Raw genomic sequence first — 25,926 nt, 5'->3', positions numbered from 1 at the left:
CATTTTATAACATCTGTACCATAAAACACGGACAAACAGAACATTGCTAGTTATAGAAAACCTTGTGAAATGGGGAAATTTGGCGGGAAAAGAATCCAAAAGAAAAATACAGCATAAAAAAATGCATCATAGACTGATGTTTTCTTCTCTTGTGTGGTAGGTTGATGGTAGAAAAAAAAAAAAAAACCAGCAAGGATTCACCAGGGGTTGTAAGCAAAATTGCATAAAGACTGCAATTTCCCCAGGCACTGGCTTGATGCCAGCAAAAAAATAGAGCTGAACATCAGTTGCACTGAGACCAAGGAGTCACGTTCTCCTGGTAGACTTTCAGCTCAATGTAAACATGTTTATTTTTCTGCCGGTGAATTCCAAGCGCTCCCCGTTAAATTTAAGAGGACATTTCTCTCCCCCTCTTTTCTGAGCAACTTGCCTCCAGAATAATATCCTTCATGAAATGATGATGTAAATTGATGTTTGATACACAAAGGATTTTTTTTTTTTTGTTCCATTACAAACTCTTAAAAATCCCCAATTTTTATTGATTCGTTTTCTAGAATCAGGCTGTGCAAATGACTGTGAGGTTGCTCTTTTTTTTTTTGTTAGAACATGATTGAATTTCCACATGTTAGTCGAAAGAAAACAAACTGTGTAGAAACATCATCAAATTAATTAAATTCAAATTAATTGCTCCTGCAATGCAATTTGTATTCATTTGTGAGAGTTTTGGTGCTTCATGATCACTCTGTGTTTTTTGTTTTTTTTTGTAGCTTCTATCCACAATTACAAACCCACTTAGAGGCGCATGAATTATTTGCAGATTTTCACTTCAGGGCTCACTTTAATTATATTTAATGAAAACAAAACAGAGGCACTGTAAAAATTAGAACGGACTGGATGTTCTAACACATGTTCCTCAAAAAGCCCCGAGTGCTAATTTCATTGCACAGCTCAGTCAGTTATTAGCCATATCAGTATTTTTCAGTCATTTCTCTATTGGCGGTGGCAATAACACAGAGCCATTATTAGGTCAAGGCTGTAACATGTCATTTACCTGTTAGAGTGGTTCAGGGTAGGCCTGTCTTGCATCATATCTCATGTCGGGTATGTAAGACTCATGGAGGTCAGGGTCTAACGGCAAAGTGTCCAGAGGCAGCTCGGTATAGCCGTAGGGAGGGTAGGGGCCATCTAACTCTAAAAAAAAAGGGAACAGAGAGAGAGAGAGAGAGAGAGAGAGAGAGACGGGCATATGTTTCCCAGCAGAAATGACTGGAAATGAATGATGATGTTTTTAACCCGTTGAAAATGTTTGCGCTTGTCAAAAATTGCAAAGAGTCTAAAAATAACTTTTTGACAGCCCACAAGTAGGGCACATTGCGACAACACCAAAGGGCCCTTGCTAGACACATAACATGGCTGGCACTCAAATCCAGCTTGTCTTGCACAAAGAGGTGAAACTCCCCACGAATCTTGACGGAAGGCACACAGGATTGTCTTTCTGTATTGTTCTAGCAATGATGCCTGTCAAATTTCCAGCAGAAGCACGATAAAAAAAATTGTCAGACTCACCATCAGCCAAGTATGTGGTCTCCAAGGGAACTGTGTGGGCCTTGAGGGGAAACAAAATGATTTGATTTACAATTTTCAGTTAATCCATTGCTGTGTATAGTGATTGTCCCGATTTGAGAAAATGATTTGCAAACATCTCGAGATGAATATTTGAGATGATGACACCGACTTGGGAAATTTGCAAATATATACTTTTGAAATAATGTCAAGTTTTCATCATCCCCAAAATCTTGTAATTCTCACCATTTCCCAGGCAGCAGGGTCATGTTTGAAGAGCGAGTGTGTGAGCTCCACTGACACTCTTTTCCTGTAGTCTGAGCTTTTGTCCTCTGAAATTCGAAAGAGCACTGCTGCAGCGTAGGTGGCTGTGGAGAGATATCGAAGTTTATATTAACCCAAATGGAAACTCCAGTTAACCTCGCAGAAGTAGGCTTCTCAAAGAACTTTAATATTGCAAGAATAGTCACAGTTTTGTCACTTTGTTCATATAATAATAACAATAATAATAATAAGGCATTTAAACTCGTGAAATAATTAGAATTATTTTAAGTTGACATTTTAGTTGTTAACGTTTTCTCTCATCGGATCTTTTTAAAAAAAAAGATTATCATTATTACTATATTGTGATATTATCAATAATGTTGACTGCAATATATTTGTATGGAATGCTGCACTGCTACCAAATTCAGTCCAGGTTTTATTTCCAACTAATTGGTTCACGAAATGCAATAAAAGGCTACTATGTCAGGAAAAAAAAAAAATAAAAAATTTGTTGGTGTTTTTATACCATATCTAGACACAGTAATTGCCTCATTCAGTTATTCCCGCATGCTGCTCGCTGCTTTGCAAGGTGCCAAGCTGCTTATCAAAAGTAATTAACCGAACCATGTTTTGTTTACAAAAACATCGTTTGGGGAGCCGCAGATTAAATCAGTGAATTTTCAATCAACACTTGTCACTGAAAACTTCACGGGGTGGCTAATTGGTTGCCATACTAACATACCTGAATCATGTCAAATGTTTCTACAATGACATCACTGTCTCTTTCAAACTAAGCTTTACTTGAAAATTTTGAAACCCGAGTACTGCTTTGAAAACGCTTCTTTTAAACCCGAACGGTACCGCATCATGAAAATGAAGTTAGGCCGAGCGCATATATTATTTGTTGCCATTGGTTCATCCCATAAAGTGTGACTGGTTGAAAAGTTGGCTTGTATCCAGTTGTAAAACTTGTGAATTTGAGTTTTGTGTGTATAGGATTTTTTTTTAAAAAAGGACATACCGATTCCCTCGTTGTTGGAGTGCAGTAATTCCATGAGTGGTGCTGATGCGCCCTCTGCATCGATGAGTTCCGCTGACTGTTTATCCAGCGCCAGTTCACACAAAACTCCCGCAGCTACTCGTTTCACATTCTCCACATACGAGTACAGCAGCTGAATATACGTACGACACACACATTTGGCACTTTGGAATGATTGTTCTAATGACTTCTCCTTATTTGGACTAACAAGAGGAGCACAGCTTTTTGCATGTTATGTTTCCTTTAATGTTTCTTTCTGCTTAACTGCTCTACTCTCAGCCAACTAGCATCCATCCATCCATTCATCCATCCATCCATCCATTCATCCATCCATCCATCCATCCATCCATCCATCCATTCATCCATCCATCCATCCATCCATCCATCCATCCATCCATCCATCCATCCATCCATCCATTCATCCATCCATCCATCCATCCATCCATCCCATTTCTCTGATCACTAAGAGGCTCCCAGCGAGTAGCGCTAATTTCACACCCGCTTTCCGTAGGCGTTGTTTCTGACCCCAAAACAATGTGTGACTATTAGCACTGGTGTGAGTGAATTAGACGTAGTTTATTCATGGCATAGAGGTGAGCAATTTCACTGCCAATTACCTCATTAAAATACACGCAAATAGCAGCAGCGTATTGAGATGCATTCTACTATATACTATACTAAATATAGTAAACACTGTTTGATTTTGAGACCACTACAGGGCTTGGATTGAACTTTTGGACTTTTACTTGAGTAAATCTGTTTTTTTGCCTTATTCCACTGCCTTGCTGATATTTATTCAACACCATGTCTGTTCCATTTTAAAACTTCTCATCCATTGCAATCGAAAGAAACTCCACTGCTTGTAATCATATGAAATTTAATCCTGATTATATTCTAGGAATAAAGAAGAAAGTATTATTCCCCCCCCCTTGCAAGAGGCAGATGTGGCTGTTTATGAAATAAATAATGGACTTCCTTCCTTCCTATGAATTTGAGTGTGTTCTTAGTCCTGAATGGTGTACCTGCACAAAAAGCGGTATGGTCTGCATGCTGGCAATCTCTCCTCTGTTAATAGGATCTCTGGCCAGAATGTGAAGTGCTCCCGTGCAACCCTCCACAATCTCCTCCATACGAACACCATCCTATTCAAATATTCGGAAAAGGAGAATGCAGTATATCAAAGACAGAAAGGATCTTGGTAATCCATCATAATATTGCTTGCTATATAGCTTGTAGTCTGTATGTGCCTATGTGTGTGGGGGGGGGGGATTTCCATACCTGATATGTCTGCTGAGAAGAGGAGGTATGCCTCTGTGTGTCCTGGTGAGCCTTTAAAAGCAGGTTTACCAATCGTGGAATAGTCCCCGCATCCCTCAAAGGTGCTTGATTGACAGGGCACAGCGCAAGGTTCCGGATGAGGCCAACAGTAGCCTGGATCAATTAGCCAAGTCAGATCAGACATAGTTACATTGTAAGTAGCCACAGAGAAATATAACAATCCAAAAGAGATCATTACAGAACATTAAAAAAATTAATTCAAAGTACTGGTACAACAGGCAAGAGAAATTACACACAAGGTATTTCTCAGTACAAATGTCACTTGACTTTTTTTTTTTTTATCTCAATTTCCTTTCTACTGTAGGCGTGGTGCAGTGTCACCTTTATAACAGGCCAGTAGTGTGGCTGCCCCAGCAGCTTGACCACAGCGGGGACACCGTAGTGCAGCCGCACGGCATTCTGGGCCAGCTCAGCATCATGGTGGCGTGACGTCAGGTGACGCAAGGCGCAAACTGCGGGCTCTGCAACATCTTCCTTTTCACCAGCACGCAGTACGGCATGGATCAGTGCCTCCACCCCGCCAAACTGAGTGACTAGAGTCTGAAATGAAGCAAGTTTTATTATTATTATTTTTTTGAAATTGTATTTTTCTGACCCTTGTATAGCTTGTAAGCCTAATTCAAATGTTTAATTCAAACTGGTTGGAAAAAAATAAACACATCAAAACGACATATTGCCGTAGATTAACATGAAACTGATTTATTTGATAACATCCACACAAAAACATGTTTACATCGTCCATTGTTTTCTTCATTTCCATGGCTACCTTGTTGCGGGAGTTGTTACAAGTGAGGTTGGACAAGATGCCTGTCGCGCAGGTCAACATGTTGACATCATCACAACCCAGCTGGGTGACTAATATCTGCAGCAGACCATCCAAACCTTCCTAGAGACAGAAAGAGAGTGCACAGTGCACAATATCGTTTCTGTAGCATAAAGGTGAAGCCATACATACTTGCTTGGTTGCAGCATCGGAAAGGTTGCGAAGCGTCCATAGACAGTTCTGAATCAGACGCTGACTCGACCCTGTGAGATGCTGACCCAAAGCTTGCATACCCCCTGCAGGCAGATGTAAATCGAGATTGACACCACACTGTCTTCATCACCTGTTGTTGACTGTTTAGTTCTTTATTTGTACCAGCTTCTACTATGGCGGGCTTGTTGCTGGGACACACAGACAGTACTTTGAGTACCCGACTGCTCGTCCATAGCAGCTTCTCATAGTTGTAGTTCCTCATGATGAACACCAGACCCTCTGGGCCGCCATTGGCGAGTAGGATTAGCTGTGAAAAGCCGGAAGTAAGTCGGTAAGTAATTACTTAGCACCGCTTCAAGTTGAACATCCACACCTAACCGCATTCACCTTGCTCTCTTGGTTGCCGTAAGACAGGAGCTGTAGACAATCTGTGGTAATGGCAAGGAACTTGGGGTTGCTCTTTTTCAGTAAGGGGACCATCCGTTGAAGACCATCAGCAAGACGCACTGCCATCTTGGCTCCCTCTTGGTGCAACAGAAGGTTGTGAAGGGTGGTTATGGCGTAAAATAAAACTGTCTCCACAGGTGAACTGTAAAAAAAAAAAAAAAAAAAAAAGACAGGATGGCAATATAAATGTTAATAAAGATTTTATTTCACATTATATGACTGTCTTTGGAATCATGTGTCCATCTGCTACCAGTGAGTTTTGCAATAGCTTTTAAAGCATCATTATGATGTGGGGAAGTGTTCGGATCGTGAGTGAACGATTCGTTCAAAGGAACGGATCTTTTCAGTGAACGAGAGTTCATAGATCAAACAGCCAATCAGAAAGTGGGGGTGAGGGCGGGTGTGGCACTTTTCACTTTCACTTAAGTTTTTTCCCTAATGAAGTGGCCTGTAATTAGGTGCACCTGTGTCCGAGTGACGTCACAGATCAACCAGCCAATCAGAAAGTGGGGGGTTGGGCGGGTGTGGCACTTTTCACTTTCATTTAAGCTTTGACCATGATTTTTCCCTAATGAAGTGGCCTGTTATTAGGTACACCTGAAAATGGCGGTGTACCTAATGGAGTGTCCGAGTGACGTCACAGATCCAACAGCCAATCAGAAAGTGGGGGTGAGGGCGGGTGTGGCACTTTTCACTTTCACTTAAACTTTTTCCCTAATGAAGTGATTAGGTACACCTGTGTCCATGTGACGTCACAGATCAACCAGCCAATCAGAAAGTGGGGGGTTGTTTGGGTGTGGCACTTTTCACTTTCATTTAAGCTTTGACCATGATTTTTCCCTAATGAAGTGGCCTGTGATTAGGTACACCTGAAAATGGCGGTGTACCTAATGGAGTGTCCGAGTGACGTCACAGATCCAACAGCCAATCAGAAAGTGGGGGTGAGGGCGGGTGTGGCACTTTTCACTTTCACTTAAGTTTTTTCCCTAATGAAGTGGCCTGTAATTAGGTGCACCTGTGTCCGAGTGACGTCACAGATCAACCAGCCAATCAGAAAGTGGGGGGTTGTTTGGGTGTGGCACTTTTCACTTTCATTTAAACTTTGACCATGATTTTTCCCTAATGAAGTGGCCTGTTATTAGGTAGACCTGAAAATGGCGGTGTACCTAATGGAGTGTCCGAGTGACGTCACAGATCCAACAGCCAATCAGAAAGTGGGGGTGAGGGCGGGTGTGGCACTTTTCACTTTCACTTAAGTTTTTTCCCTAATGAAGTGGCCTGTAATTAGGTGCACCTGTGTCCGAGTGACGTCACAGATCAACCAGCCAATCAGAAAGTGGGGGGTTGGGCGGGTGTGGCACTTTTCACTTTCATTTAACCTTTGACCATGATTTTTCCCTAATGAAGTGGCCTGTGATTAGGTACACCTGAAAATGGCGGTGTACCTAATGGAGTGTCCGAGTGACGTCACAGATCCAACAGCCAATCAGAAAGTGGGGGTGAGGGCGGGTGTGGCACTTTTCACTTTCACCTAAGCTTTGACCATGATTTTTCCCTAATGAAGTGGCCTGTTATTAGGAACACCTGAAAATGGCTAACCCCAACCCATACCCTAACGCACCCCTAACCCCAACTCTAAACCTATTATTAACACTAGCCCTACCCTTAATGTCCAGAGTGCTAACCATTACACCTCATTTCCAGTTACTGTTAGGCATATTGTGTCATGGCACAGAACACAAGCGACCAGTTTCACAGATAACTGACAAAAGTCCGAGGTCCCACCGAGACTTGAACTCGGATCACTGGATTCAAAGTCCAGAGTGCTAACCATTACACCATGGAACCCTCTTGGGTAAGGAGGCATATGGTTTCATGGGGCATCTCACAAGCAATCATTTTGCAAGTTTCACAGATGACAAAAAGGTTGAGGTTCCACTGAGACTTGAACTCAGATTCCTGGATTCAGAGTCCAGAGTGCTAACCATTACACCATGGAACCTACTGATCTGTTAAGGCATATGGTTTCATGGGGCATCTCACAAGCAATCATTTTGCAAGTTTCACAGATGACAAAAAGGTTGAGGTTCCACTGAGACTTGAACTCAGATTCCTGGATTCAGAGTCCAGAGTGCTAACCATTACACCATGGAACCTACTGATCTGTTAAGGCATATGGTTTCATGGGGCAGCTCACAAGCAATCATTTAGGAAATTTTTCCAGATGACAAAAAAGGTTGAGGTTCCACTGAGACTTGAACTCAGATTCCTGGATTCAGAGTCCAGAGTGCTAACCATTACACCATAGAACCATATGGCTTGGTAAGGCATATGGTTTCATGGGGCAGCTCACAAGCAATCATTTTGCAAATTCTCCCAGATGACAAAAAGGTTGAGGTTCCACTGAGACTTGAACTCAGATTCCTGGATTCAGAGTCCAGAGTGCTAACCATTACACCATGGAACCTTCTGGTCTGTTAAGGCATATGGTTTCATGGGGCAGCTCAGAAGCAATCATTTTGCAAGTTTCACAGATGACAAAAAGTTCAAGGTTCCACTGAGATTTGAACTCAGATCACTGGATTCAAAGTCCAGAGTGCTAACCATTACACCATGGAACCTTCTGGTTTAATAAGGCATGTGGTTTCATGGGGCAGCTCAGAAGCAATCATTTTGCAAATATTTCCCAGATGACAAAAAGGTTGAGGTCGCACTGAGATTTGAACTCAGATCACTGGATTCAGAGTCCAGAGTGCTAACCATTACACCATGGAACCTTCTGGGCTGGTGAGGCATGTTGTTTCATGGGGCGGCTCACAAGCAATCATTTTGCAAATTTTTCCAGATGACAAAAAGGTTGAGGTTCCACTGAGACTTGAACTCAGATTCCTGGATTCAGAGTCCAGAGTGCTAACCATTACACCATGGAACCTTCTGGTCTGGTAAGGTATGTGGTTTCATGGGGCAGCTCAGAAGCAATCATTTTGCAGATTTCTCCCAGATGACAAAAAGGTTGAGGTCCCACTGAGATTTGAACTCAGATCACTGGATTCAGAGTCCAGAGTGCTAACCATTACACCATGGAACCTTGTGATTTGGTAAGGCACGTGGTTTCATGGGGCAGCTCAGAAGCAATCATTTTGCAAATTTCTCCCAGATGACAAAAAGGTTGAGGTCCCACTGAGATTTGAACTCAGATCACTGGATTCAAAGTCCAGAGTGCTGACCATTACACCATGGGACCCTCTGGGTTAAGGAGGCATATGGTTTTATGGGGCAGCTCACAAGTAATCATTTTGCAAGTTTTTCACAGATGACAAAAAGTTCGAGGTTCCACTGAGATTTGAACTCAGATCACTGGATCCAAAGTCCAGAGTGCTAACCATTACACCATGGAACCTTCTGGTTTAATAAGGCATGTGGTTTCATGGGGCAGCTCAGAAGCAATCATTTTGCAAATATTTCCCAGATGACAAAAAGGTTGAGGTCCCACTGAGATTTGAACTCAGATCACTGGATTCAGAGTCCAGAGTGCTAACCATTACACCATGGAACCTTCTGGGCTGGTGAGGCATGTTGTTTCATGGGGCGGCTCACAAGCAATCATTTTGCAAATTTTTCCAGATGACAAAAAGGTTGAGGTTCCACTGAGACTTGAACTCAGATTCCTGGATTCAGAGTCCAGAGTGCTAACCATTACACCATGGAACCTTTTGGTCTGTTGAAGCATGTGGTTTCATGGGGCAGCTCAGAAACAATCATTTTGCAAATTTTTCCAGATGACAAAAGGTTGAGGTTCCACTGAGACTTGAACTCAGATTCCTGGATTCAGAGTCCAGAGTGCTAACCATTACACCATGGAACCTTTTGGTCTGTTGAAGCATGTGGTTTCATGGGGCAGCTCAGAAACAATCATTTTGCAAATTTTTCCAGATGACAAAAGGTTGAGGTTCCACTGAGACTTGAACTCAGATTCCTGGATTCAGAGTCCAGAGTGCTAACCATTACACCATGGAACCTTTCGATCAGGAAAGGCATATGGTTTCATGGGGCGGCTCACAAGCAATCATTTTGCAAGTTTTTCACAGATGACAAAATGGTTGAGGTTCCACTGAGATTTGAACTCAGATCACTGGATTCAAAGTCCAGAGTGCTAACCATTACACCATGGAACCTTCTGATCTGATAAGGCATATGGTTTTATGGGGCAGCTCACAAGCAATCATTTGCAAGTTTTTCACAGATGACAAAATGGTTGAGGTTCCACTGAGATTTGAACTCAGATCGCTGGATTCAAAGTCCAGAGTGCTAACCATTACACCATGGAACCTTCTGATCTGATAAGGCATATGGTTTTATGGGGCAGCTCACAAGCAATCATTTGCAAGTTTTTCACAGATGACAAAAAGGTTGCGGTTCCACTGAGATTTGAACTCAGATCACTGGATTCAAAGTCCAGAGTGCTAACCATTACACCATGGAACCTTCTGGTTCGATAAGGCATGTGGTTTCATGGGGCAGCTCACAAGCAATCACTGCAAACATTTCCCAGATGACAAAAAGTTGAGGTTCCACTGAGATTTGAACTCAGATCACTGGATTCAAAGTCCAGAGTGCTAACCATTACACCATGGAACCTTCTGGTCTGGTAAGGCATGTGGTTTCATGGGGCAGCTCAGAAGCAATCATTTTGCAGATTTCTCCCAGATGACGAAAAGATTGAGGCCCCACTGAGATTTGAACTCAGATCACTGGATTCAAAGTCCAGAGTGCTAACCATTACACCATGTGATTTGGTAAGGCATGTGGTTTCATGGGGCAGCTCAGAAGCAATCATTTTGCAAATTTCTCCCAGATGACAAAAAGGTTGAGGTTCCACTGAGACTTGACCTCAGATCACTGGATTCAACTTCCAGAGTGCTAACCATTACACCATGGAACCTTCTGGCTTGATAACGCATGTGGTTTCATGGGGCAGCTCAGAAGCAATCATTTTGCAAATATTTCCCAGATGACAAAAGGTTGAGGTTCCACTGAGATTTGAACTCAGATCACTGGATTCAAAGTCCAGAGTGCTAACCATTACACCATGGAACCTTCTAGTCTGATGAGGCATATGGTTTTATGGTTTTATGGGTCAGCTCACAAGCAATCATTTTGCAAATTTTTCACAGATGATAAAAAGGTAGAGGTTCCACTGAGACTGGAACTCAGATTCCTGGATTCAGAGTGCTAACCATTACACCATGGAACCCTTTGGTCTGGTAAGGCATATGGGTCATGGGGCAGCTCACAAGCAATCATTTTGCACATTTTTCCAGATGACAAAATGGTTGAGGTTCCACCGAGACTTGAACTCAGATTCCTGGATTCAGAGTCCAGAGTGCTAACCATTACACCATGGAACCTTACTGTTTGATAAGGCATGTGGTTTCATGGGGCAGGTCAGAAGCAATCATTTTGCAAACATTTCCCAGATGACAAAAAGGTTGAGGTTCCACTGAGACTTGAACTCAGATTCCTGGATTAAGAGTCCAGAGTGATAAAAGATCAGTGGTATGTATGGTAGACTCAAACATGAATGTTTAGTAATCCAGTTCAAATGATTGTACCTCAGCATCCGGACAAGTGCTGGTATCCCACCGGACTTGAATATGGCCTGCAGTCCCTCACTCTGGTGCGACAGGCTGTGGAGGATGCTTGCAGTGCAACGAGCTGTCTCCATGTCAACTGCCGTTGTCATGGCACGAACCACGGCTCCTACCATGTTGGGAGATTGCACCAGCACCCGGCGACTCGCCTCTTTACGAGTCAGCTGGTTAACGATCATGGCTGCCTTGTTGACCACTACCTAGTAAACAGCGCAAGATTGTGTATCAGGGTAGAAAGAAAAGTAGAGTTTCAGTCCAAAGGCTTCATGAAGACACTAACATAAAGACATCAAATATATCCAGCATGGTAGTCATAAAGATTTATAAAGTACCGGATCATCATCTGCAAGGAGCTTGGTGAGCTCCGGCACCGCTCTTGTGGCCAGCTCGGCGTCATCCTGGTAATTGATCAGGTGAACTATGGCTGTCTTTAGTAAATGCGAAGGCTCGGCTAGTCTTTGCACATTACTCTGTTGGCTGGGATCTGCTTGGACAGATATGGCTGCCTCTCCTTCCACCAGTGTCTCTGGAAACATGGCCGCCCTGACACGCTGGGCCCGGGTTAATGAGTACTGAGCATCTAAATCTGTGGAGGGAAATTGAAACAGAGACTGAATGAACTTACATTTTCCATCAGTGACACAAATGGCCCAAATTGAAAAAGGCTTTTACATTTTTGGGAGACTAACAATGTCGACGAGAATGACATATATATACTTAAACGAATGAGGAACGCTTTCCCAACAAGCAGGACTCGTTAAATGACAAAATGGATTTTAGACGCAGTATTTTTACAAATAAATAAATCAAGAACTTGACTCAATGGAAGAGTTAGATTAACTAACGTAACGCTGATCAAAAAAAAAAAAATTCCATCTCACAGTGAACATGTCCTAGGGGCAACAGTTCAAGCTTCTCTCTCCAATTACATGTATGTTATGGTGTTGGGGAGATCAATACTGAAATATCAATACTGGAATGGAGAGCAAACACCATGAACAATCATGACGAAAGAAACTGTTTACTATTTACTGAGGCAATGGGACTTGATTTAAATAACATGTTTTGGATCTTGTTGTGCGGCGCTTTTGAAATAACCAAGAAAAAGATTCAAGGTCAGCTTGTCAATGTCACATGAGCTGTGATTGGTTGTTACCTGAGGGAAAAAAGTGCTTGATTATAAAAGAAATATGAATCACAATTCATATGAATTTTGAAGGGAACTCAAGGGAGTGACTTTCGTTGATGACGAATGGAAACTTGAGCGTGAAGCCGGACTAACAGACCTGAAAATGAACAGCGCACCGATAAGATGTGAGGATCAATTGCTTTCAGTGCAAGCTTGTTGAGGTGTGAAACTACAATCATTCCAAAGTAGTGATACAAAGGGCATTTCAGTCAACACACCAAACAAGAAAATAACAATTGAATTTTTTCCATTTGGGCTTTCTCACACCTTGTGGCATCAAATTCGCTAAGTTTCGTACAAATATTGCTAGCTTTATTGCAGGTATTTAATGACTGAGACCATTTGTATTTATTATTTTGCCAAAGGGATGACAAACTTATAATCATAATAAGGTCATTTGAAAAAATAATAATAATATTAATAATAGGTGGCACGATGAGGCACAGTTCGCCTCACAGTTGGATAAAAAGCTCCAATAAGTAAAAGACCGAACGATGTGATGCGAAACTTGCCCATTGTTGCAGATCAAAGCTGGCATGAGATTGATTTCCACTCAAATCCCCAATGGCAATTATTTCTTAACAGCACAAGCAGGATAAAAAAAAAAAAAATACCTTCTTGTTCACCAGCTGCTCCTGTTTCAGTGCTGGTTATCACCGGCGCAGTCATAGTACTAGTTGTACTACTTGTGTACTTCTTACTGCCACTGCACCCAGTACTGCTGTCATCATCCCGCACTGTGGTGGCTGCTGATTGGATGCCAGAATCTGAAGCATAGTAGGTCTGCTGCCACTCAGCCACTTTCACCACACTATCTGCCTCATTCCCTGAAAACCAAAAGATGCTGCTTTTACTGGTCAATATCTTTTGCTGTTATTATTCTGAAATCACCTTGCCGCTATCTCTCTATGTCAATCAAATCATTCACAAACACTTTGTGGTCTGGTAAAGGCATTGGATTTAGTTCATCATTCAATTCATTTCAGGCTCCTTTTAAGATAGTCTTTGCATCTCAGCTTCTGAGTTTTTTTTTTTTTTACTGGTTAATAGGAAGTGTCCATAAAGCACCTGGCAGGGTATTGGATTTGCTGGCATCTGGATTGTGTGGCCTAGCCCACTATAATTGCCTCTCTGCAAGGGTTGCCTCAGTGCTTATGGCACCAGTGCGCTGCATGATATCTGTGTGCGGCAGACGGACCTCGCAGGTGAGGCCAAGATCCAGTTGGAGCCATCTGACTTTGAAAGCCTCAAGGCAACGTATGTGACCTTAGTTGAATGTCCGGATTTGTGTTCCGGTCATAAGGTTTTTCATATATCTCGCCCCTCTCATGAAGCCCAATATGAGAAATGTGTGTCAAACTGCTGTCTGGTTTGAACTGCAATGGTACGCATGTGCAAAAATATCAAATCTGTTTTTCCTCACTTCATTCTGTATCCTGACAAACAGCCCTCCAAAGTCAGTTACTTCAACGATATCATCATTTTGCTATTCTGTGCTCCAAAAATTTGATGTTGTCATATTACTGCAAGTAGCCCAATCTGGCAGGAAGCTATTTAGCGAGCAGCTTAATTCTACTGAGGCCCGTTGTATCAGACAACCATGATTAGACACTCTGGTGGAATCAGGCTGTGCTGAACAGATTGAGCGAGGCAGAAACACAGTGAAGGCCAGATCAAACTTTTGTCTTTTAAAAAAAAAAACAACAACAACATATAAACGTGACAGAAAACAGCAGGCTGATTCGACACGTTTAATCGTATGAAAAAAAAACAATCAGGCAACAGATGTAATTATGAATTGATTAAAATATCCAAACGAATCGCACACTTGAAGGAACAATGCCGCATATTTGCAATTAAAAAAAAAAAGGATTCCTGAGTATAAAAACAGGTCAAGATGATTGTGAAAAGGAACGGATTTTTTTCCACAAAATTAGAAATCCCACTCAAGTTAATTACGGCTAATTCAGCCTAGAAAGCAATGAAGCCTTGTGTTACATACTCAAAGCTAGGATTGCGAGTGATCAAATGATTTAAGGAAAGTTCATGTCTGGAAAACCATCAAGGATACTTACTTTGCATGGACATCATCCCCGTCCACTTGCACTGACCTCTGACCTGCAAGAAAACAGAGGTTCCCAGTATGAGACAAGACAAAATATTCTCATGAACTTTTCTTTAAATTTTGGATATCAGGAATCGACTCAACACACGTTAGCAGTTCAAAGTCCATATGGATACGCGATTTCAAGTCACTCAACAACTTTGCCACACAGTTCCTCAACGTTTTCTCATCCACATAGCAAACTCCTCCATTATAACGTGTAGCCTCTTGAGAGGACTGTCTGGAGTGGTGCAAATTACTTTGCAACTCTGTACATGCAAGCCCCAATCTAATTAAACATGAACAGATGGGGGATTTTAAATGTCATGGAAATTTTGCTCGCAATTTTCCCTCACTGGTGTTGAAGCACCAAGTCCCATTGGTTGACTTAACTAGAAGATTCATCAAAAACATTTTAGGGTTCAAGTAGGTCCGGTTAAAAATGACAAATCTATCCACTGATGTGCCTTAACCCGCCTTTGCTTTTTATTTCCCCCTGACATCCTCAATAAGTCACTCACTGCTCCAGTGTCACTATTTACCTGTGATTAATAAGTGAATAAAACATTGTTACGATCTGCCTAGGGAACTAGTAGGTAAGATGATGACTCACAAAATTCACAGCAGCTTTTATTTGGACTTCATAGGGGGAAAAAAAATCTCAACACAAAAAAAAAAAACATTTTCTAAATTTCCAACAATTTCCAAATAATAAAGAACAAAGTCTTAACGTAACTGCTCATTTCTATGTTACAGAGTGGAAAACTATTTCCAATTCTCTTAACACAGCCCAGAAGTAACAAACCCATAGAACAGCCAAGCAAAATCGCTCAATCACACGTCGGCCTTTTTAACTTTAGACGAGTCAACATGACGCTATAAAACCTCTCGGGGCTTCTTGGAATCCAAATTGCCAGAGCTTTCATGTTTACCGACCGCACAACAGGGTTTTGATTAAAGCGTTCACACTTGACCAAACTCTCAAAGTAATTTCACTTGAGTTTGCTTTCAAACTGGAGCGATAACTGTGAAACTAAGTGCAATCTGTTTGTGTCAGCTCACTGATTGACTGACTGCTGATCTTTCCTAAGTATACCTTTGCTTCTGGCTGGAAATTTCTTGGGAGTCTCTAACTCTTCACAATACTGAAAAGATAGAATGATTTTGTTTTACTTTTAAGATAGTCAAAGGTATTTTTGGGGGGGGGGGGGAAAACGACTGAGGATCAAACTGGAGAATGATGATGCGTGCGTGCGTATCTCAGCGGTATTGATTTAAAATCAATATAGTGGATAAATGTACTCCTGCCAGACTGTATGACTCATGAATCATGTGACATGTCGAGAGTGGAAGAAATGTCTCAAATCAATACGCAGCTTCCGTTTCTGACACAAGTGAAACAAATGAACATAATGGCGGTGTTTGACAGCCTATTCAGTACTAACAAGAGCAATAACGGCAATAATAGTGATTATGTTATCAGTCTTTGTCATCCTAGACAATTCCGATTTTGACCAGAGTTTTCAAGCAAAATCTGCTTCGAAAAATGAATCGGTCCCCATTGGCCAGTTAAAGCAGGCTTTTCATAACAGCATAAGAAAAATGAGACAAAAAGCATAGGCCCAAAACAAACAAAACAAAAAATTCCATTTGACATTGCACCAATAAGTCTTCACCTCCTCTTTTTCACTGCCTGTGAGCAAAATGACTTTTATAATTGCACCATTCATGATGTTTGCGTTCCAATTTGTAAAAACACATCTTGTTCAAATCACTAATAGCAGAGCACGTTTATATGAGCGCTGTCACCGATTGAAATGTTTTTCTTTGAATTTTGGCAAAGTAGCCAACAATTCACAATCAAAGAAATGGTAGAACAAAATGAAAGAGATGATCTACATGATTGGGCATGAAGATTGAAGTGAAACAGACAGTAAGCTGTAAAGGGAAATTTTTTTACCCTTTATATATTTCTTCTCGCCCTTTTGATTTCCTTTTAGGATTCCCTTCATCCCTCTTTTTATGATAGCTTTCCTCCACCTGCAAATCTTGATCCCCTTCGGGTATTATCTCTCCCATGCCTTTTCCTTTTCCAAAATGTGAGGATGACTGTTTTCTTATCAAAACATGTTCCGAACCAAACGATAACGGCAAGAAAATGTTTGGAATGATAAACTGGGCGACGTAATGAGGCCAAATATTCATGTTGGCAAAAAAATGAATGGCCATAGCCACTCCTACTTGAACAAACGGACAACTACTGACTATAAAGCCATAACTGACTTAGTTCTACAAGCTCAAATATGATTTTCTTTACTTTTTAAATATTGCATGAACCCCCTGTGACTTGCTCAGAAGATTTCAAGTTTGAACATTCATAAGATAGAAATAAAGTTTCTATATTTAACTTTATTCCTGAGGTGTTTGACATTCATTTTAAAAAAGGTCTATGAGGCATAAATAACTGCCAAGACATCAAATAGAGTACAGACGGCAAAAAGGGACATACACAGGTAGGGGGTCGAATCAAATTTGGCTTCTTCCCCTGATTCTATGATGCTTATTCTCGGAGACTAAATCCCTCTGGATGTCTGGATTAAATCAAAAATATGTTGGAGCTCTTCCATAATGTGCTATTAAACCAACCAGCTCCCGAAATATGCTCTCTATGAACCAAACGAAATATAGTAAGCTAATCAATTTCAGAGGTAAAGCAGAGAGAATAATAATAATAATAATAGCCTTGTTTGGTTGGAAAAAAAACTCCAAAAACAACAAACGCGCCTTAGGGTTTTTCCAAATGCAAATTAGGCCTTTATCACTCAGAGCTCCAAATGCTGTGGACTGAGCTGGGAGGTGGTTTGATGTATATTATGAAGAAAAGTGGAGCAGAAGATAACACACATGCTGAAATCACATCACGCAGCAAATTAGCATAAAATTAATCACTGTTGACATTGAGAAAATGTATGCGAAGTCACTTCATTGCAGGACTGTGTTGAAAAGTGATTTTTGACAAGTGATGCAGCCTAAAGGGATAGAAGCACCCAGAAAAAAAAAGCATTTTCACAAAGAGAGTGAGACTCCAACATTACTTGGCAGAAATCCCATAATCAAAAAATAATAATAATTAAACAAATGAAAAAGAGTTTTAGCTGCCTAGCTGTCAAATGTACATTCATTTGAACTATGTTGTTTTTATATCATGAACTTTTTGAAGTAAAAGACCCAGTGGTCCATATTTTCTAGTCTTTCTGTTGTCAGGTTTTGGTTTGCTTAGCTGAACACAATGGCATAAATCTCTTCTCCATTTTCTTCTGGGCCCCTTCCCTTCCTCCCCCTCTTCCTATGCTCGCTTCTCTTCATCACCGTTAATCCGCTGTGTTTTTCTTTCAATTCTTTCCCCTTCCACCACCTTCATTTGTCTCCACCCTATTCTTCCGCATTGAAAGAGACGAGTTATGTTGGATTATTTTTAGATTTCTAATTTTTCCACTTTACACTGTGGATCGTGTATAAATGTGAATGCAATGGTTCATAAAATAGATTTCCCATCCGATTTTTCTCCTTGTTTTTTTTTTTAAAATACAGACAATTACAAAACAACCTTTTTTCACATTCCAGTGTGAAATGAAGTTCTTATTTTTTTCAAGTCCTTTAGAAAGCAATAAAAAGTGATGAAGATCGCCAAGGTGAAAATGTCAAGGTGGTTAAGCGAGTGCAAAAGCAGAAATGGTGTTTGAGTAAGACATTTTTTTTTATTTCGTTTTTGCTCTGGTAAGAAGTTCAAGCTAAAGATGTCAATTTAAACAACACAACAGTGGCCTTGAAGAAAGTGTTTCACCACAAAGCAAGTAAACAACTGATTGATATGCAGGACGGTGGTTTCACTAATCACACCGAGCAAGCAAAAAAAAAAAAAAAAAAACTCCTATTGTTGACCACATGCCTGAAGCACAACCACTGAGACATAAATAAAGGGACTCCACATGCTTTTCCTACTAATCATTTCAAGCTGAGGAGCATGAATAAGAAAGTTAGAGGTGTCCGAATTAATCCACTGATCATCAAATTAACCGGCAATTAATCGAGCAATCGTTGTGTCGTCTGATTTAGTACAAATCATCCAATTTTATCCTCTCAGAAATTATTCTCTCATTTCTGTAGTCCTTCATAAAACCAGAGTGATTTTTTTCGGGGGGGGTTTTAACCAAACAAAGATATTTCCTTCAGGTACTGAATTCGTTTTGAAAAAAATTGGCCTTGTAACTCCAATATGAATAAAAAAAAATGAATGAAAGACAAAATATTGGCAACATAAGAGGTCAAAATAACCCAAACGTAGAAAAGAAGGGAGAGGGAGAAAGAGGTGAGCTGTAGAAGGAAAAGAACAAGCTGAGGAGAAATGAGGCAGAAAGAGGAAGATGAAGCATGTGTGATGTTAAGAGGAGGAGACAGGCTTTTCATTCCTCCTACATACCCATCAAAGCTGCCCCCCCCTCACACACACACACACACACACACACACACACACACAAACACAGACATTTTTTCTGAAGCCCATTCTTTGTGATCTGCACTCACATTATACAACATCACTGCCTCTCCATCGCCGTCCCCTATCTATCCTCCAAACATCTAATCATGTCCCTCTCCATCAATCTCCTGCGCTCCTTCACGAGCTTTGTGTGCTACCTCATTGACGTTGTTGTACATTCTGAAGCCTGTTTGAAGCACTTCTTCCCCGCATACACGGGCGCCCGCTTTTGCTTGACAATCGAGTTTTTTTTTTAGAGGGACCGTCAGTAACTCGATTAATTTGTGCATATTAATGCGGCGGCGGCGGCAAGTCGGTGACTGATTAGCTACTGCTGCAAAGTCTGTAGAAAACAAGACAGCTGATAAACAGGCGTAGCAAACTGCTCATAGAATGAATATTTCATTAACTTTTTATTCATGTTTCCAGTGAGCGATGTCGGTAATAGACAATGAACATAAAATTGGTTATGAAAGAAATTGAGACATAGTGCAATTGGTGTCTCACTGAAACCTGATTCATCTCTTTTGGATATTTTGCTCCATCTATTTTTACACTGGGGCCGCTAAAAATACATCTCAAAAGTTAAAAACCCCTGGGCAATAACAACAAGGGCAGCATGTCTTTGGTTCAACTCCCATCTGGCCAGACTCTTAAATGATATAAAAAAATCCCGACACATACCATGTCTCGTTCTTATGTAAGCGTGGACCTGCCAATATGGAGTAAAAACTTTTAGGCTGGAAAATACTGTACATTTAAACAGTAATACTTGGGAGGATGTTCTCACAAGCATGTTTGAAAATACTCCCAAATTCATTCCAAGGCACTTGGCGCAAAATTCTACAAATGTAGCAGTTGTCCAAGTAAAAAAAACAACATTTTGGTTTCAACATTTGATCAAGATTCTTCTAATATAGTTGTTTCTACCGGAACACATATTTGTCAACATTAGAGCCGCGCGTTGGCTCAAATCACTGCTGATAAGCAACATTTCCAGATCTTTGTCACAATCATTTCTCTACGCTTGGCTTCACATTCTAACACTGTCACCACGTGCATATATCAACATACACACACAAATGCAGAGACATAGGCTTTGAAAACAGATTGATAGATTGCCCACCCAGCATTACTTTTACTCTGGTGGGGAGGAGAACATGCAAATGCATGCATACCTTTGTAAACACACCATTCCCCTTGGATACACACAAAGACATGTAGCAAGAGCTTGACTCCCGCTAATTTACAATGGCCGTATCTTTTCCTCTCCATTTCTTTTTCTCCAGTACAGTTCAAAACAAGGACACACCACCGAGACGGAAATGATATTTTTCAACAAAACTACAAATAAAGAATGCAATTTATAACTTCTAATATATTGTGGGGAGAAAGGAAAGCGTCCGTGCGTGTTATGATAGTTTGCTCCGTAGCAAAGTCATTATCATGCAGACTTCTGACCGACCGCTTTATAGCTTGGCCGCCCTTGATGTCTCATTCACTCACACACACAGTCGCTCGCTCTCTCGCCGAGCATTCACACACACAAACACAACCTAAAAAAAACTCTTCATGCATGCGTGCACAATGTCTCAGAAACAGTCAAAGGGAGCATAAGCACATGTCATGAGGAGACAAGCGAGTTTGAAATCATCCCATTTTTTTTTTTCTTGAATTCTCCTGGTCACATTGTACATACATGTCTGTTGCTTGGTCTCGCACACTCTGATGCAAACAAATGTACTTGTGGCACACACCTGCTGGTTGAAACCTGCTGAGTTCACCATGGCAACAACAGAGGTACCTCGCTCTGTTGTTTGGAGAGAATTTTCTCAGTGGAGAAATTACAGAGTCATTTGGCAAACCAGCGGTAAGCCAATGTTCTAGGCCTCCAATCTTGAACATTCTGTACCGACGGCAATGTACTTTAAGTGAGGAAGAGAAGAAACATATTTATTTGAGGTTGGCTGTTTAATGGAAATGTTTTCTGAAGCACGTAGCAAAGTGTTCCAAGTCAGAGGTCTACTTCTGATTTGTTGAATCCAATGTTGAATGGAAATCAAATGTGACGGCCATATCACTATTACCGTAATTTCTGGACTATAAGCCGCTACTTGGAGTCATTTCAAATTAACTTTATATTTTGCATCCGTTCTTCTTTTATTCAGATTCGGCCAAGTTGTGGGTCTTGCCTGCAATGTTTCATGATTTCCATTTCTCATTCAATGAAATAAAGATTTTGCAAATTTGTTGTGGAAAATGGCAATGCTTACCACAGATGTTGTTAAACACTCCAGAAAAGTTTTTGGAGGAAAAGTAACTTGAAATCTCAAAAAGAAAAAAGTAGCTCAGATTCAAGGTACACTGCCTTATTTATGATCAAGACAATGGTGTCTCTATCTTTGAAATGGCAACAAAAACCACTTGTGGGAACGACTTATTGCAGGCCAATAAGATAAAATACTGACAAGTTCAACCACGCCGCAGAGAATTGGCGTCCTTACAATTGCACGCATCTGACAAGGACAAGTTTTTTTTTTTAACCTACTAGAACATTCATTCAATTATCTCAGTTGGTGACTACATAAACTGTGAAAATGTGACATTTTTCTTCACACCCCACACAAACACTGTAAGTTTGTAATATCTACCATCCAGCCATATCATGGAAGAAATCTCTTGCACTTTGTATTAAGAGCACGTTACTAGCACTCTGTCCAGCTGTAAATGGCTGCCAGTAGCACAACTGTTTATAAAACAGGGGCACTGTTTGTGAGTGTGTGCCTGCAATTTACATCCCCCTGATGTCTCTCAGTTTCTTTCATCTGACCTCAATACACCACAGGGCTCTGTTCTGGGATGCTTTGGAATCACTCATGCACTTAGACACACAAAACTTAAAGCTGCCATTGCAGTGTGTTGTTGTTGTGTATTACACACACAGGCCGGGCCAATAAGCACTAGCAAGGCCAGCTAGGTTATTAAAGAACATTGGTGTGATTTATTGGATCCAACCAGAGCGTGATGATCACCTTCTGTCTTGTACGCACACAAAGCAAATCTTGTTAGCTAGTTTAGTATATTCCCTAGATGTATACTGCCAAACTTCTGTTTATAATTCGAATTTGTTGTGAGTCACTGTTTGAAAAACAAAGAATATAAAGTGAATGGAAATAGAATTCCCACCAATACGACAAACAGTGGGTGAGAATGTCAAGCAAGAAAATTCTTGCCAAACCTGATGCCGGCCGAGGCAGCAGAGTGGCACCCCCGAGCAAATTGGACACCGCCAGAACCAATCACGGCCCAGCTTCAGAAAACTGGTGAGCCATGATTGTTTGTGGCTTGAGACAAATAGCTTCATTTTGCCCTTTTTCACTTCATATTTCACAAATGAAACATTCATTAGAACACTGTGCTTCGACTAGTTAGGCTGCCTATTATTCAAAAGAAAATCGAAATTGTAGTGATTCAAATGAAAGTGTCTTTGTGTCAGTACTGTATTTCTTACATGTGGTTATGGAGAGGAGTTCCTATCTACTCGTTTTCTTTTAAGTAGAGCTACATGAGCAATCAAGCAGAAAATTGACTCATCAGAGAATTCTTTTTAAGTGAACTTTATGCCAATTTTCAGTGTGGCATGAAAACGGAATTCAACAAAGCCTGATATATCTATCTATCCCCCATGCCAATTTTCCCCCCGGGCATTATTTGGCAAGATCCAACATTTTAAAGTTATGGCTGGCTTCCGGATACTGGACATCATGAAAGCACTAACAAGACAAAAGGTCAGCAGAGTTATTTGCACAGATTTGCATTAACAACAGCCGTTGGACCGATTTGGGTTTCTTGGTGACTCACAAATCTGCACATATGTCATTTTTCAGGATGAAGTGTTGCATTCATTTTCCTATCATTCATGAAATCCGAATTTTGAATTGAACAGACACAATATGATTTATTTCAGCTGTCATAGTGAATGCTGAAAAAAAAAAGTGTTTTGTAATTTAACAACTCTAATTGCATACAAATACTTATCAAATTCCAATAATTATCCAATGTTAAATAGCTTTGTGGCTGGTATGCACGCTTCTTTCACAGCCAAAGACTGTGGCAAAATAAGCAGACATGGGGACATATTGTGAGAGAGAGAGAGAGAGAGAGAGAGAGAGAGCGAGAGAGAAAATTAAATACCACTTGGGACAAATACATTTATCCTAATGAACGCTTCCTCTCCTTTCAGAGATAAATCCCAGATTTAATATCTGTTGAGAATCCAATGCTTCTGCACTGGCATATGAATAATGAACATTGGAAGACTCAAAGAAGATAGCTTACTATTGTATTATCAGTGTACCGAAATATATAGTCAGGTGTGTGGTGGTAAATTGTATTTTATTTTATTTGTTTTTCCAAAAAACGTGGTGCAGCGTAATCATGTAATGAATATTATTCACCAATAGGGGGCAACTCAGAGCTTTGAGACAAGATTTTAGGGTGTGAAAGTGATTGGTGAGACTGACAGACTGATCAGTCTTGTTCATCACCATCTGCAGCTGCTACCATCTTGTCTCAAAGTACTGGACCAGTGACAATGATGGAGAAGCACTGCACCCTGGGAAACAAAAATAGATGGAGACCCCAGTTTGAGTGGACCACAAAAAAAAATCTTCTGATTTGGATTCATTTTCACCGTGAATGCAAGTACCCTGTTAATTTGTGTTTGTCTTCTATTACTGCCATGATATTAGTTCTGTGTTCATCCAAACTGGCTTTGGTTTCACACCGAGTAAAAATAAAAATAGAAATTGAAAAATACTTTTTTTGCTGTATTGATTGGATTCTTATTGATAAAAAAAAAAAAAAATGAAAGCCCTCTCCCACACGTCAAAAACATGCATGTTGTTTCATGGAAGACTTTAAATCAGGGGGTGTTAAACAACAGCATTCCTACATGTTTTCCAAGTTTCCCCAAATTCAATTCATCAGGATCATTATCAGGACTGGAGTTTGACACCCCTAAATTGTCCTTAAGCATGAAAGTAAAACCTAATGTGATGCCTTGGATGGGAACCGGTCTTAAGAGGGCCAGCTCACCCGTTACCCCCAAATGAAGATAACCACTCCAGAAAATTGATGGGAAAGGCTTATTGAAGTAAAAACAACAGCAAAGCTGTGCCTTGAGGGGGGTGGGGGGGGGGGGGCTATATCATCATGCCAGCAAAGCATGCAGAAGATAAACTCCACATTGAAAAAAAAAAAAAAAAAAAGGATCCACATCCAACTTAAATACACCCAAATCACACAAGCAGTGCCCTAAATTAGAGATTCATCATCCAATTTTAATGAGTTTGTTTCTTGGCCGAAAAATTCTCCGACTTGACCGGAACACATGCTTCTTCTCCATGTACTGTAAATGTATTCCCCGGTAAGAGCGGCATTTATCAACGTGAACGTTCATGACACGAAACCAAATGACATATCAACCCATCGAGCTGATGCTGCAGGAGAGGACCACAGACTGGATGCTTCATTAACCTTCTTCCATACATGCGTGCGTGCGTGCGTAATATTAATAACCAGCGTTCAAATGTATATGGGTTGGGTTGGGTTACCTTGTTTAACTGGGCGGTAGGTCGTTGCAGCTTCGTGCCGCTTTAAACTTATGTCCTTTTTTTCTCTAAATCCTCCGTGTGCGTGGTGCAGGTGCAGATCCGATCCAGAGGTTTGCAGCGCTCAGTGCTCCTGCCTTGCCTCTCTGCTTGTCTCTTGTGTCAGAGGCGGCGAGCGAGCGAGCGAGCGAAGGGGAAGACAGCAGCCTCAGTTACGAGCGCGTCATCGGAGGAGATAAGAAAAAAAAGAAGAGAGCTCACTAGGAGTTGGCCTTTCTTTTCTCCAATCCCAACTTCCCAGCTAGGACTGTAAATTCCATATTTTATTGATCATCACTGTAATTCTGTGTTTTCATGCTGATAGATCAGAGCACGATTGGGAGGAATTGGTATGATTATTAATTTGATTTAATGTGGCGCACTGGTTTTTATTTGATGATTGGTCATTTTAGGCTGAGGTTTTTTTTGTGTCTCACTAAGTGAGCCTTCTTTCGCAATCTAGACAATCTCTGCGCTGTATCCTCCCCGCGGTCAGCGCTTGCTGAGAAGAGAAAAGAGGAAAGAAACCATTGGTCGTTATCATTGCACGGTGGCTTGACATCCATGTGCTGAGTCCCACTGACAATCTGACATTAATTAGATGTTCACGTGGCGAAGCAGAAGCAAAACTTTCATCATTTCCACAAATTTAGGAGCAGAAACATGTGGTGTCAAAAATTGCTTGCAGCTAAACTGTTGGATGATGAGGGAAAGACAGACTCAATTTAAAACAAAGCTAAGATTGTTGAGTCACTTAATATAGTTATATAAGATGATATGCATTCAAGTTTTAGGACATTAGAATTCATTAATTTATCAATCAGGTGAATACAAATTTAAATCCAAAAAATACAGATCATTTTTCCTATTATTATTTACTCACCAAGTATTGTTGTTGATTTTGTATTAATGCTTAAATTCAAACCAAAAATGATTTCTTAATCACGAGTGTGTGCGTTAAGTGTGTGTATATCTGTAAGTGCTGGGAGAGTGTGTGAGTCCAAGTGGAATAAGAAGTTATCTGAATATTCCAGAGACAATCTCATCATGATGGGCTGCCACTGCTGCTCTCAGCCTGATTATATTAGCTGTGATGATTATCAGCCCAGCAAGTGCTTCAGAGAAGTGTGTGGCTCCACGTGTGGGTATGTGTGTATGCATCTTTTC

General features: G+C 40.8%; 1 protein-coding gene and 21 non-coding genes across 22 annotated transcripts; all 22 read right to left on the bottom strand.

Annotated features, from left to right (window-relative positions):
* Positions 1 to 1,054: 1,054 nt before the first annotated feature.
* Positions 1,055 to 24,869, bottom strand: LOC147043919 (junction plakoglobin a-like). The gene is given in 15 exon segments (XM_085934472.1): positions 1,055 to 1,191; positions 1,567 to 1,606; positions 1,810 to 1,931; positions 2,849 to 2,999; positions 3,889 to 4,008; positions 4,145 to 4,297; positions 4,526 to 4,744; positions 4,971 to 5,263; positions 5,343 to 5,487; positions 5,568 to 5,769; positions 11,240 to 11,478; positions 11,611 to 11,864; positions 13,082 to 13,294; positions 14,543 to 14,585; positions 24,724 to 24,869. Coding segments are annotated over 14 exon segments (2,304 nt in total). The 5' UTR covers positions 14,559 to 14,585; positions 24,724 to 24,869.
* On the bottom strand, positions 7,404 to 7,475 carry trnaq-uug (transfer RNA glutamine (anticodon UUG)). Its single transcript has one exon. It is a non-coding gene; the product is annotated as a tRNA-Gln (tRNA).
* trnaq-cug (transfer RNA glutamine (anticodon CUG)) lies at positions 7,558 to 7,629 on the bottom strand. The gene has a single exon. It is a non-coding gene; the product is annotated as a tRNA-Gln (tRNA).
* Positions 7,712 to 7,783, bottom strand: trnaq-cug (transfer RNA glutamine (anticodon CUG)). The gene has a single exon. It is a non-coding gene; the product is annotated as a tRNA-Gln (tRNA).
* On the bottom strand, positions 7,868 to 7,939 carry trnaq-cug (transfer RNA glutamine (anticodon CUG)). The gene has a single exon. It is a non-coding gene; the product is annotated as a tRNA-Gln (tRNA).
* trnaq-cug (transfer RNA glutamine (anticodon CUG)) lies at positions 8,023 to 8,094 on the bottom strand. The gene has a single exon. It is a non-coding gene; the product is annotated as a tRNA-Gln (tRNA).
* Positions 8,177 to 8,248, bottom strand: trnaq-uug (transfer RNA glutamine (anticodon UUG)). The gene has a single exon. It is a non-coding gene; the product is annotated as a tRNA-Gln (tRNA).
* Positions 8,333 to 8,404, bottom strand: trnaq-cug (transfer RNA glutamine (anticodon CUG)). The gene has a single exon. It is a non-coding gene; the product is annotated as a tRNA-Gln (tRNA).
* On the bottom strand, positions 8,488 to 8,559 carry trnaq-cug (transfer RNA glutamine (anticodon CUG)). The gene has a single exon. It is a non-coding gene; the product is annotated as a tRNA-Gln (tRNA).
* trnaq-cug (transfer RNA glutamine (anticodon CUG)) lies at positions 8,644 to 8,715 on the bottom strand. Its single transcript has one exon. It is a non-coding gene; the product is annotated as a tRNA-Gln (tRNA).
* Positions 8,800 to 8,871, bottom strand: trnaq-uug (transfer RNA glutamine (anticodon UUG)). The gene has a single exon. It is a non-coding gene; the product is annotated as a tRNA-Gln (tRNA).
* Positions 8,956 to 9,027, bottom strand: trnaq-uug (transfer RNA glutamine (anticodon UUG)). The gene has a single exon. It is a non-coding gene; the product is annotated as a tRNA-Gln (tRNA).
* trnaq-cug (transfer RNA glutamine (anticodon CUG)) lies at positions 9,112 to 9,183 on the bottom strand. Its single transcript has one exon. It is a non-coding gene; the product is annotated as a tRNA-Gln (tRNA).
* On the bottom strand, positions 9,267 to 9,338 carry trnaq-cug (transfer RNA glutamine (anticodon CUG)). Its single transcript has one exon. It is a non-coding gene; the product is annotated as a tRNA-Gln (tRNA).
* trnaq-cug (transfer RNA glutamine (anticodon CUG)) lies at positions 9,421 to 9,492 on the bottom strand. Its single transcript has one exon. It is a non-coding gene; the product is annotated as a tRNA-Gln (tRNA).
* Positions 9,575 to 9,646, bottom strand: trnaq-cug (transfer RNA glutamine (anticodon CUG)). The gene has a single exon. It is a non-coding gene; the product is annotated as a tRNA-Gln (tRNA).
* Positions 9,731 to 9,802, bottom strand: trnaq-uug (transfer RNA glutamine (anticodon UUG)). The gene has a single exon. It is a non-coding gene; the product is annotated as a tRNA-Gln (tRNA).
* Positions 9,886 to 9,957, bottom strand: trnaq-uug (transfer RNA glutamine (anticodon UUG)). The gene has a single exon. It is a non-coding gene; the product is annotated as a tRNA-Gln (tRNA).
* Positions 10,041 to 10,112, bottom strand: trnaq-uug (transfer RNA glutamine (anticodon UUG)). The gene has a single exon. It is a non-coding gene; the product is annotated as a tRNA-Gln (tRNA).
* On the bottom strand, positions 10,194 to 10,265 carry trnaq-uug (transfer RNA glutamine (anticodon UUG)). The gene has a single exon. It is a non-coding gene; the product is annotated as a tRNA-Gln (tRNA).
* On the bottom strand, positions 10,653 to 10,724 carry trnaq-uug (transfer RNA glutamine (anticodon UUG)). Its single transcript has one exon. It is a non-coding gene; the product is annotated as a tRNA-Gln (tRNA).
* Positions 10,964 to 11,035, bottom strand: trnaq-cug (transfer RNA glutamine (anticodon CUG)). Its single transcript has one exon. It is a non-coding gene; the product is annotated as a tRNA-Gln (tRNA).
* Positions 24,870 to 25,926: the final 1,057 nt, after the last annotated feature.

This window comes from Syngnathus leptorhynchus, chromosome 16, assembly GCF_054491065.1.
Source record: "Syngnathus leptorhynchus isolate UIUO chromosome 16, UIUO_Slep, whole genome shotgun sequence".
Lineage (NCBI taxonomy): Eukaryota > Metazoa > Chordata > Actinopteri > Syngnathiformes > Syngnathidae > Syngnathus > Syngnathus leptorhynchus.
The sequence above is the reverse complement of the archived record's forward strand: the minus strand, read 5'-3'. Positions and strand labels throughout refer to the sequence as shown.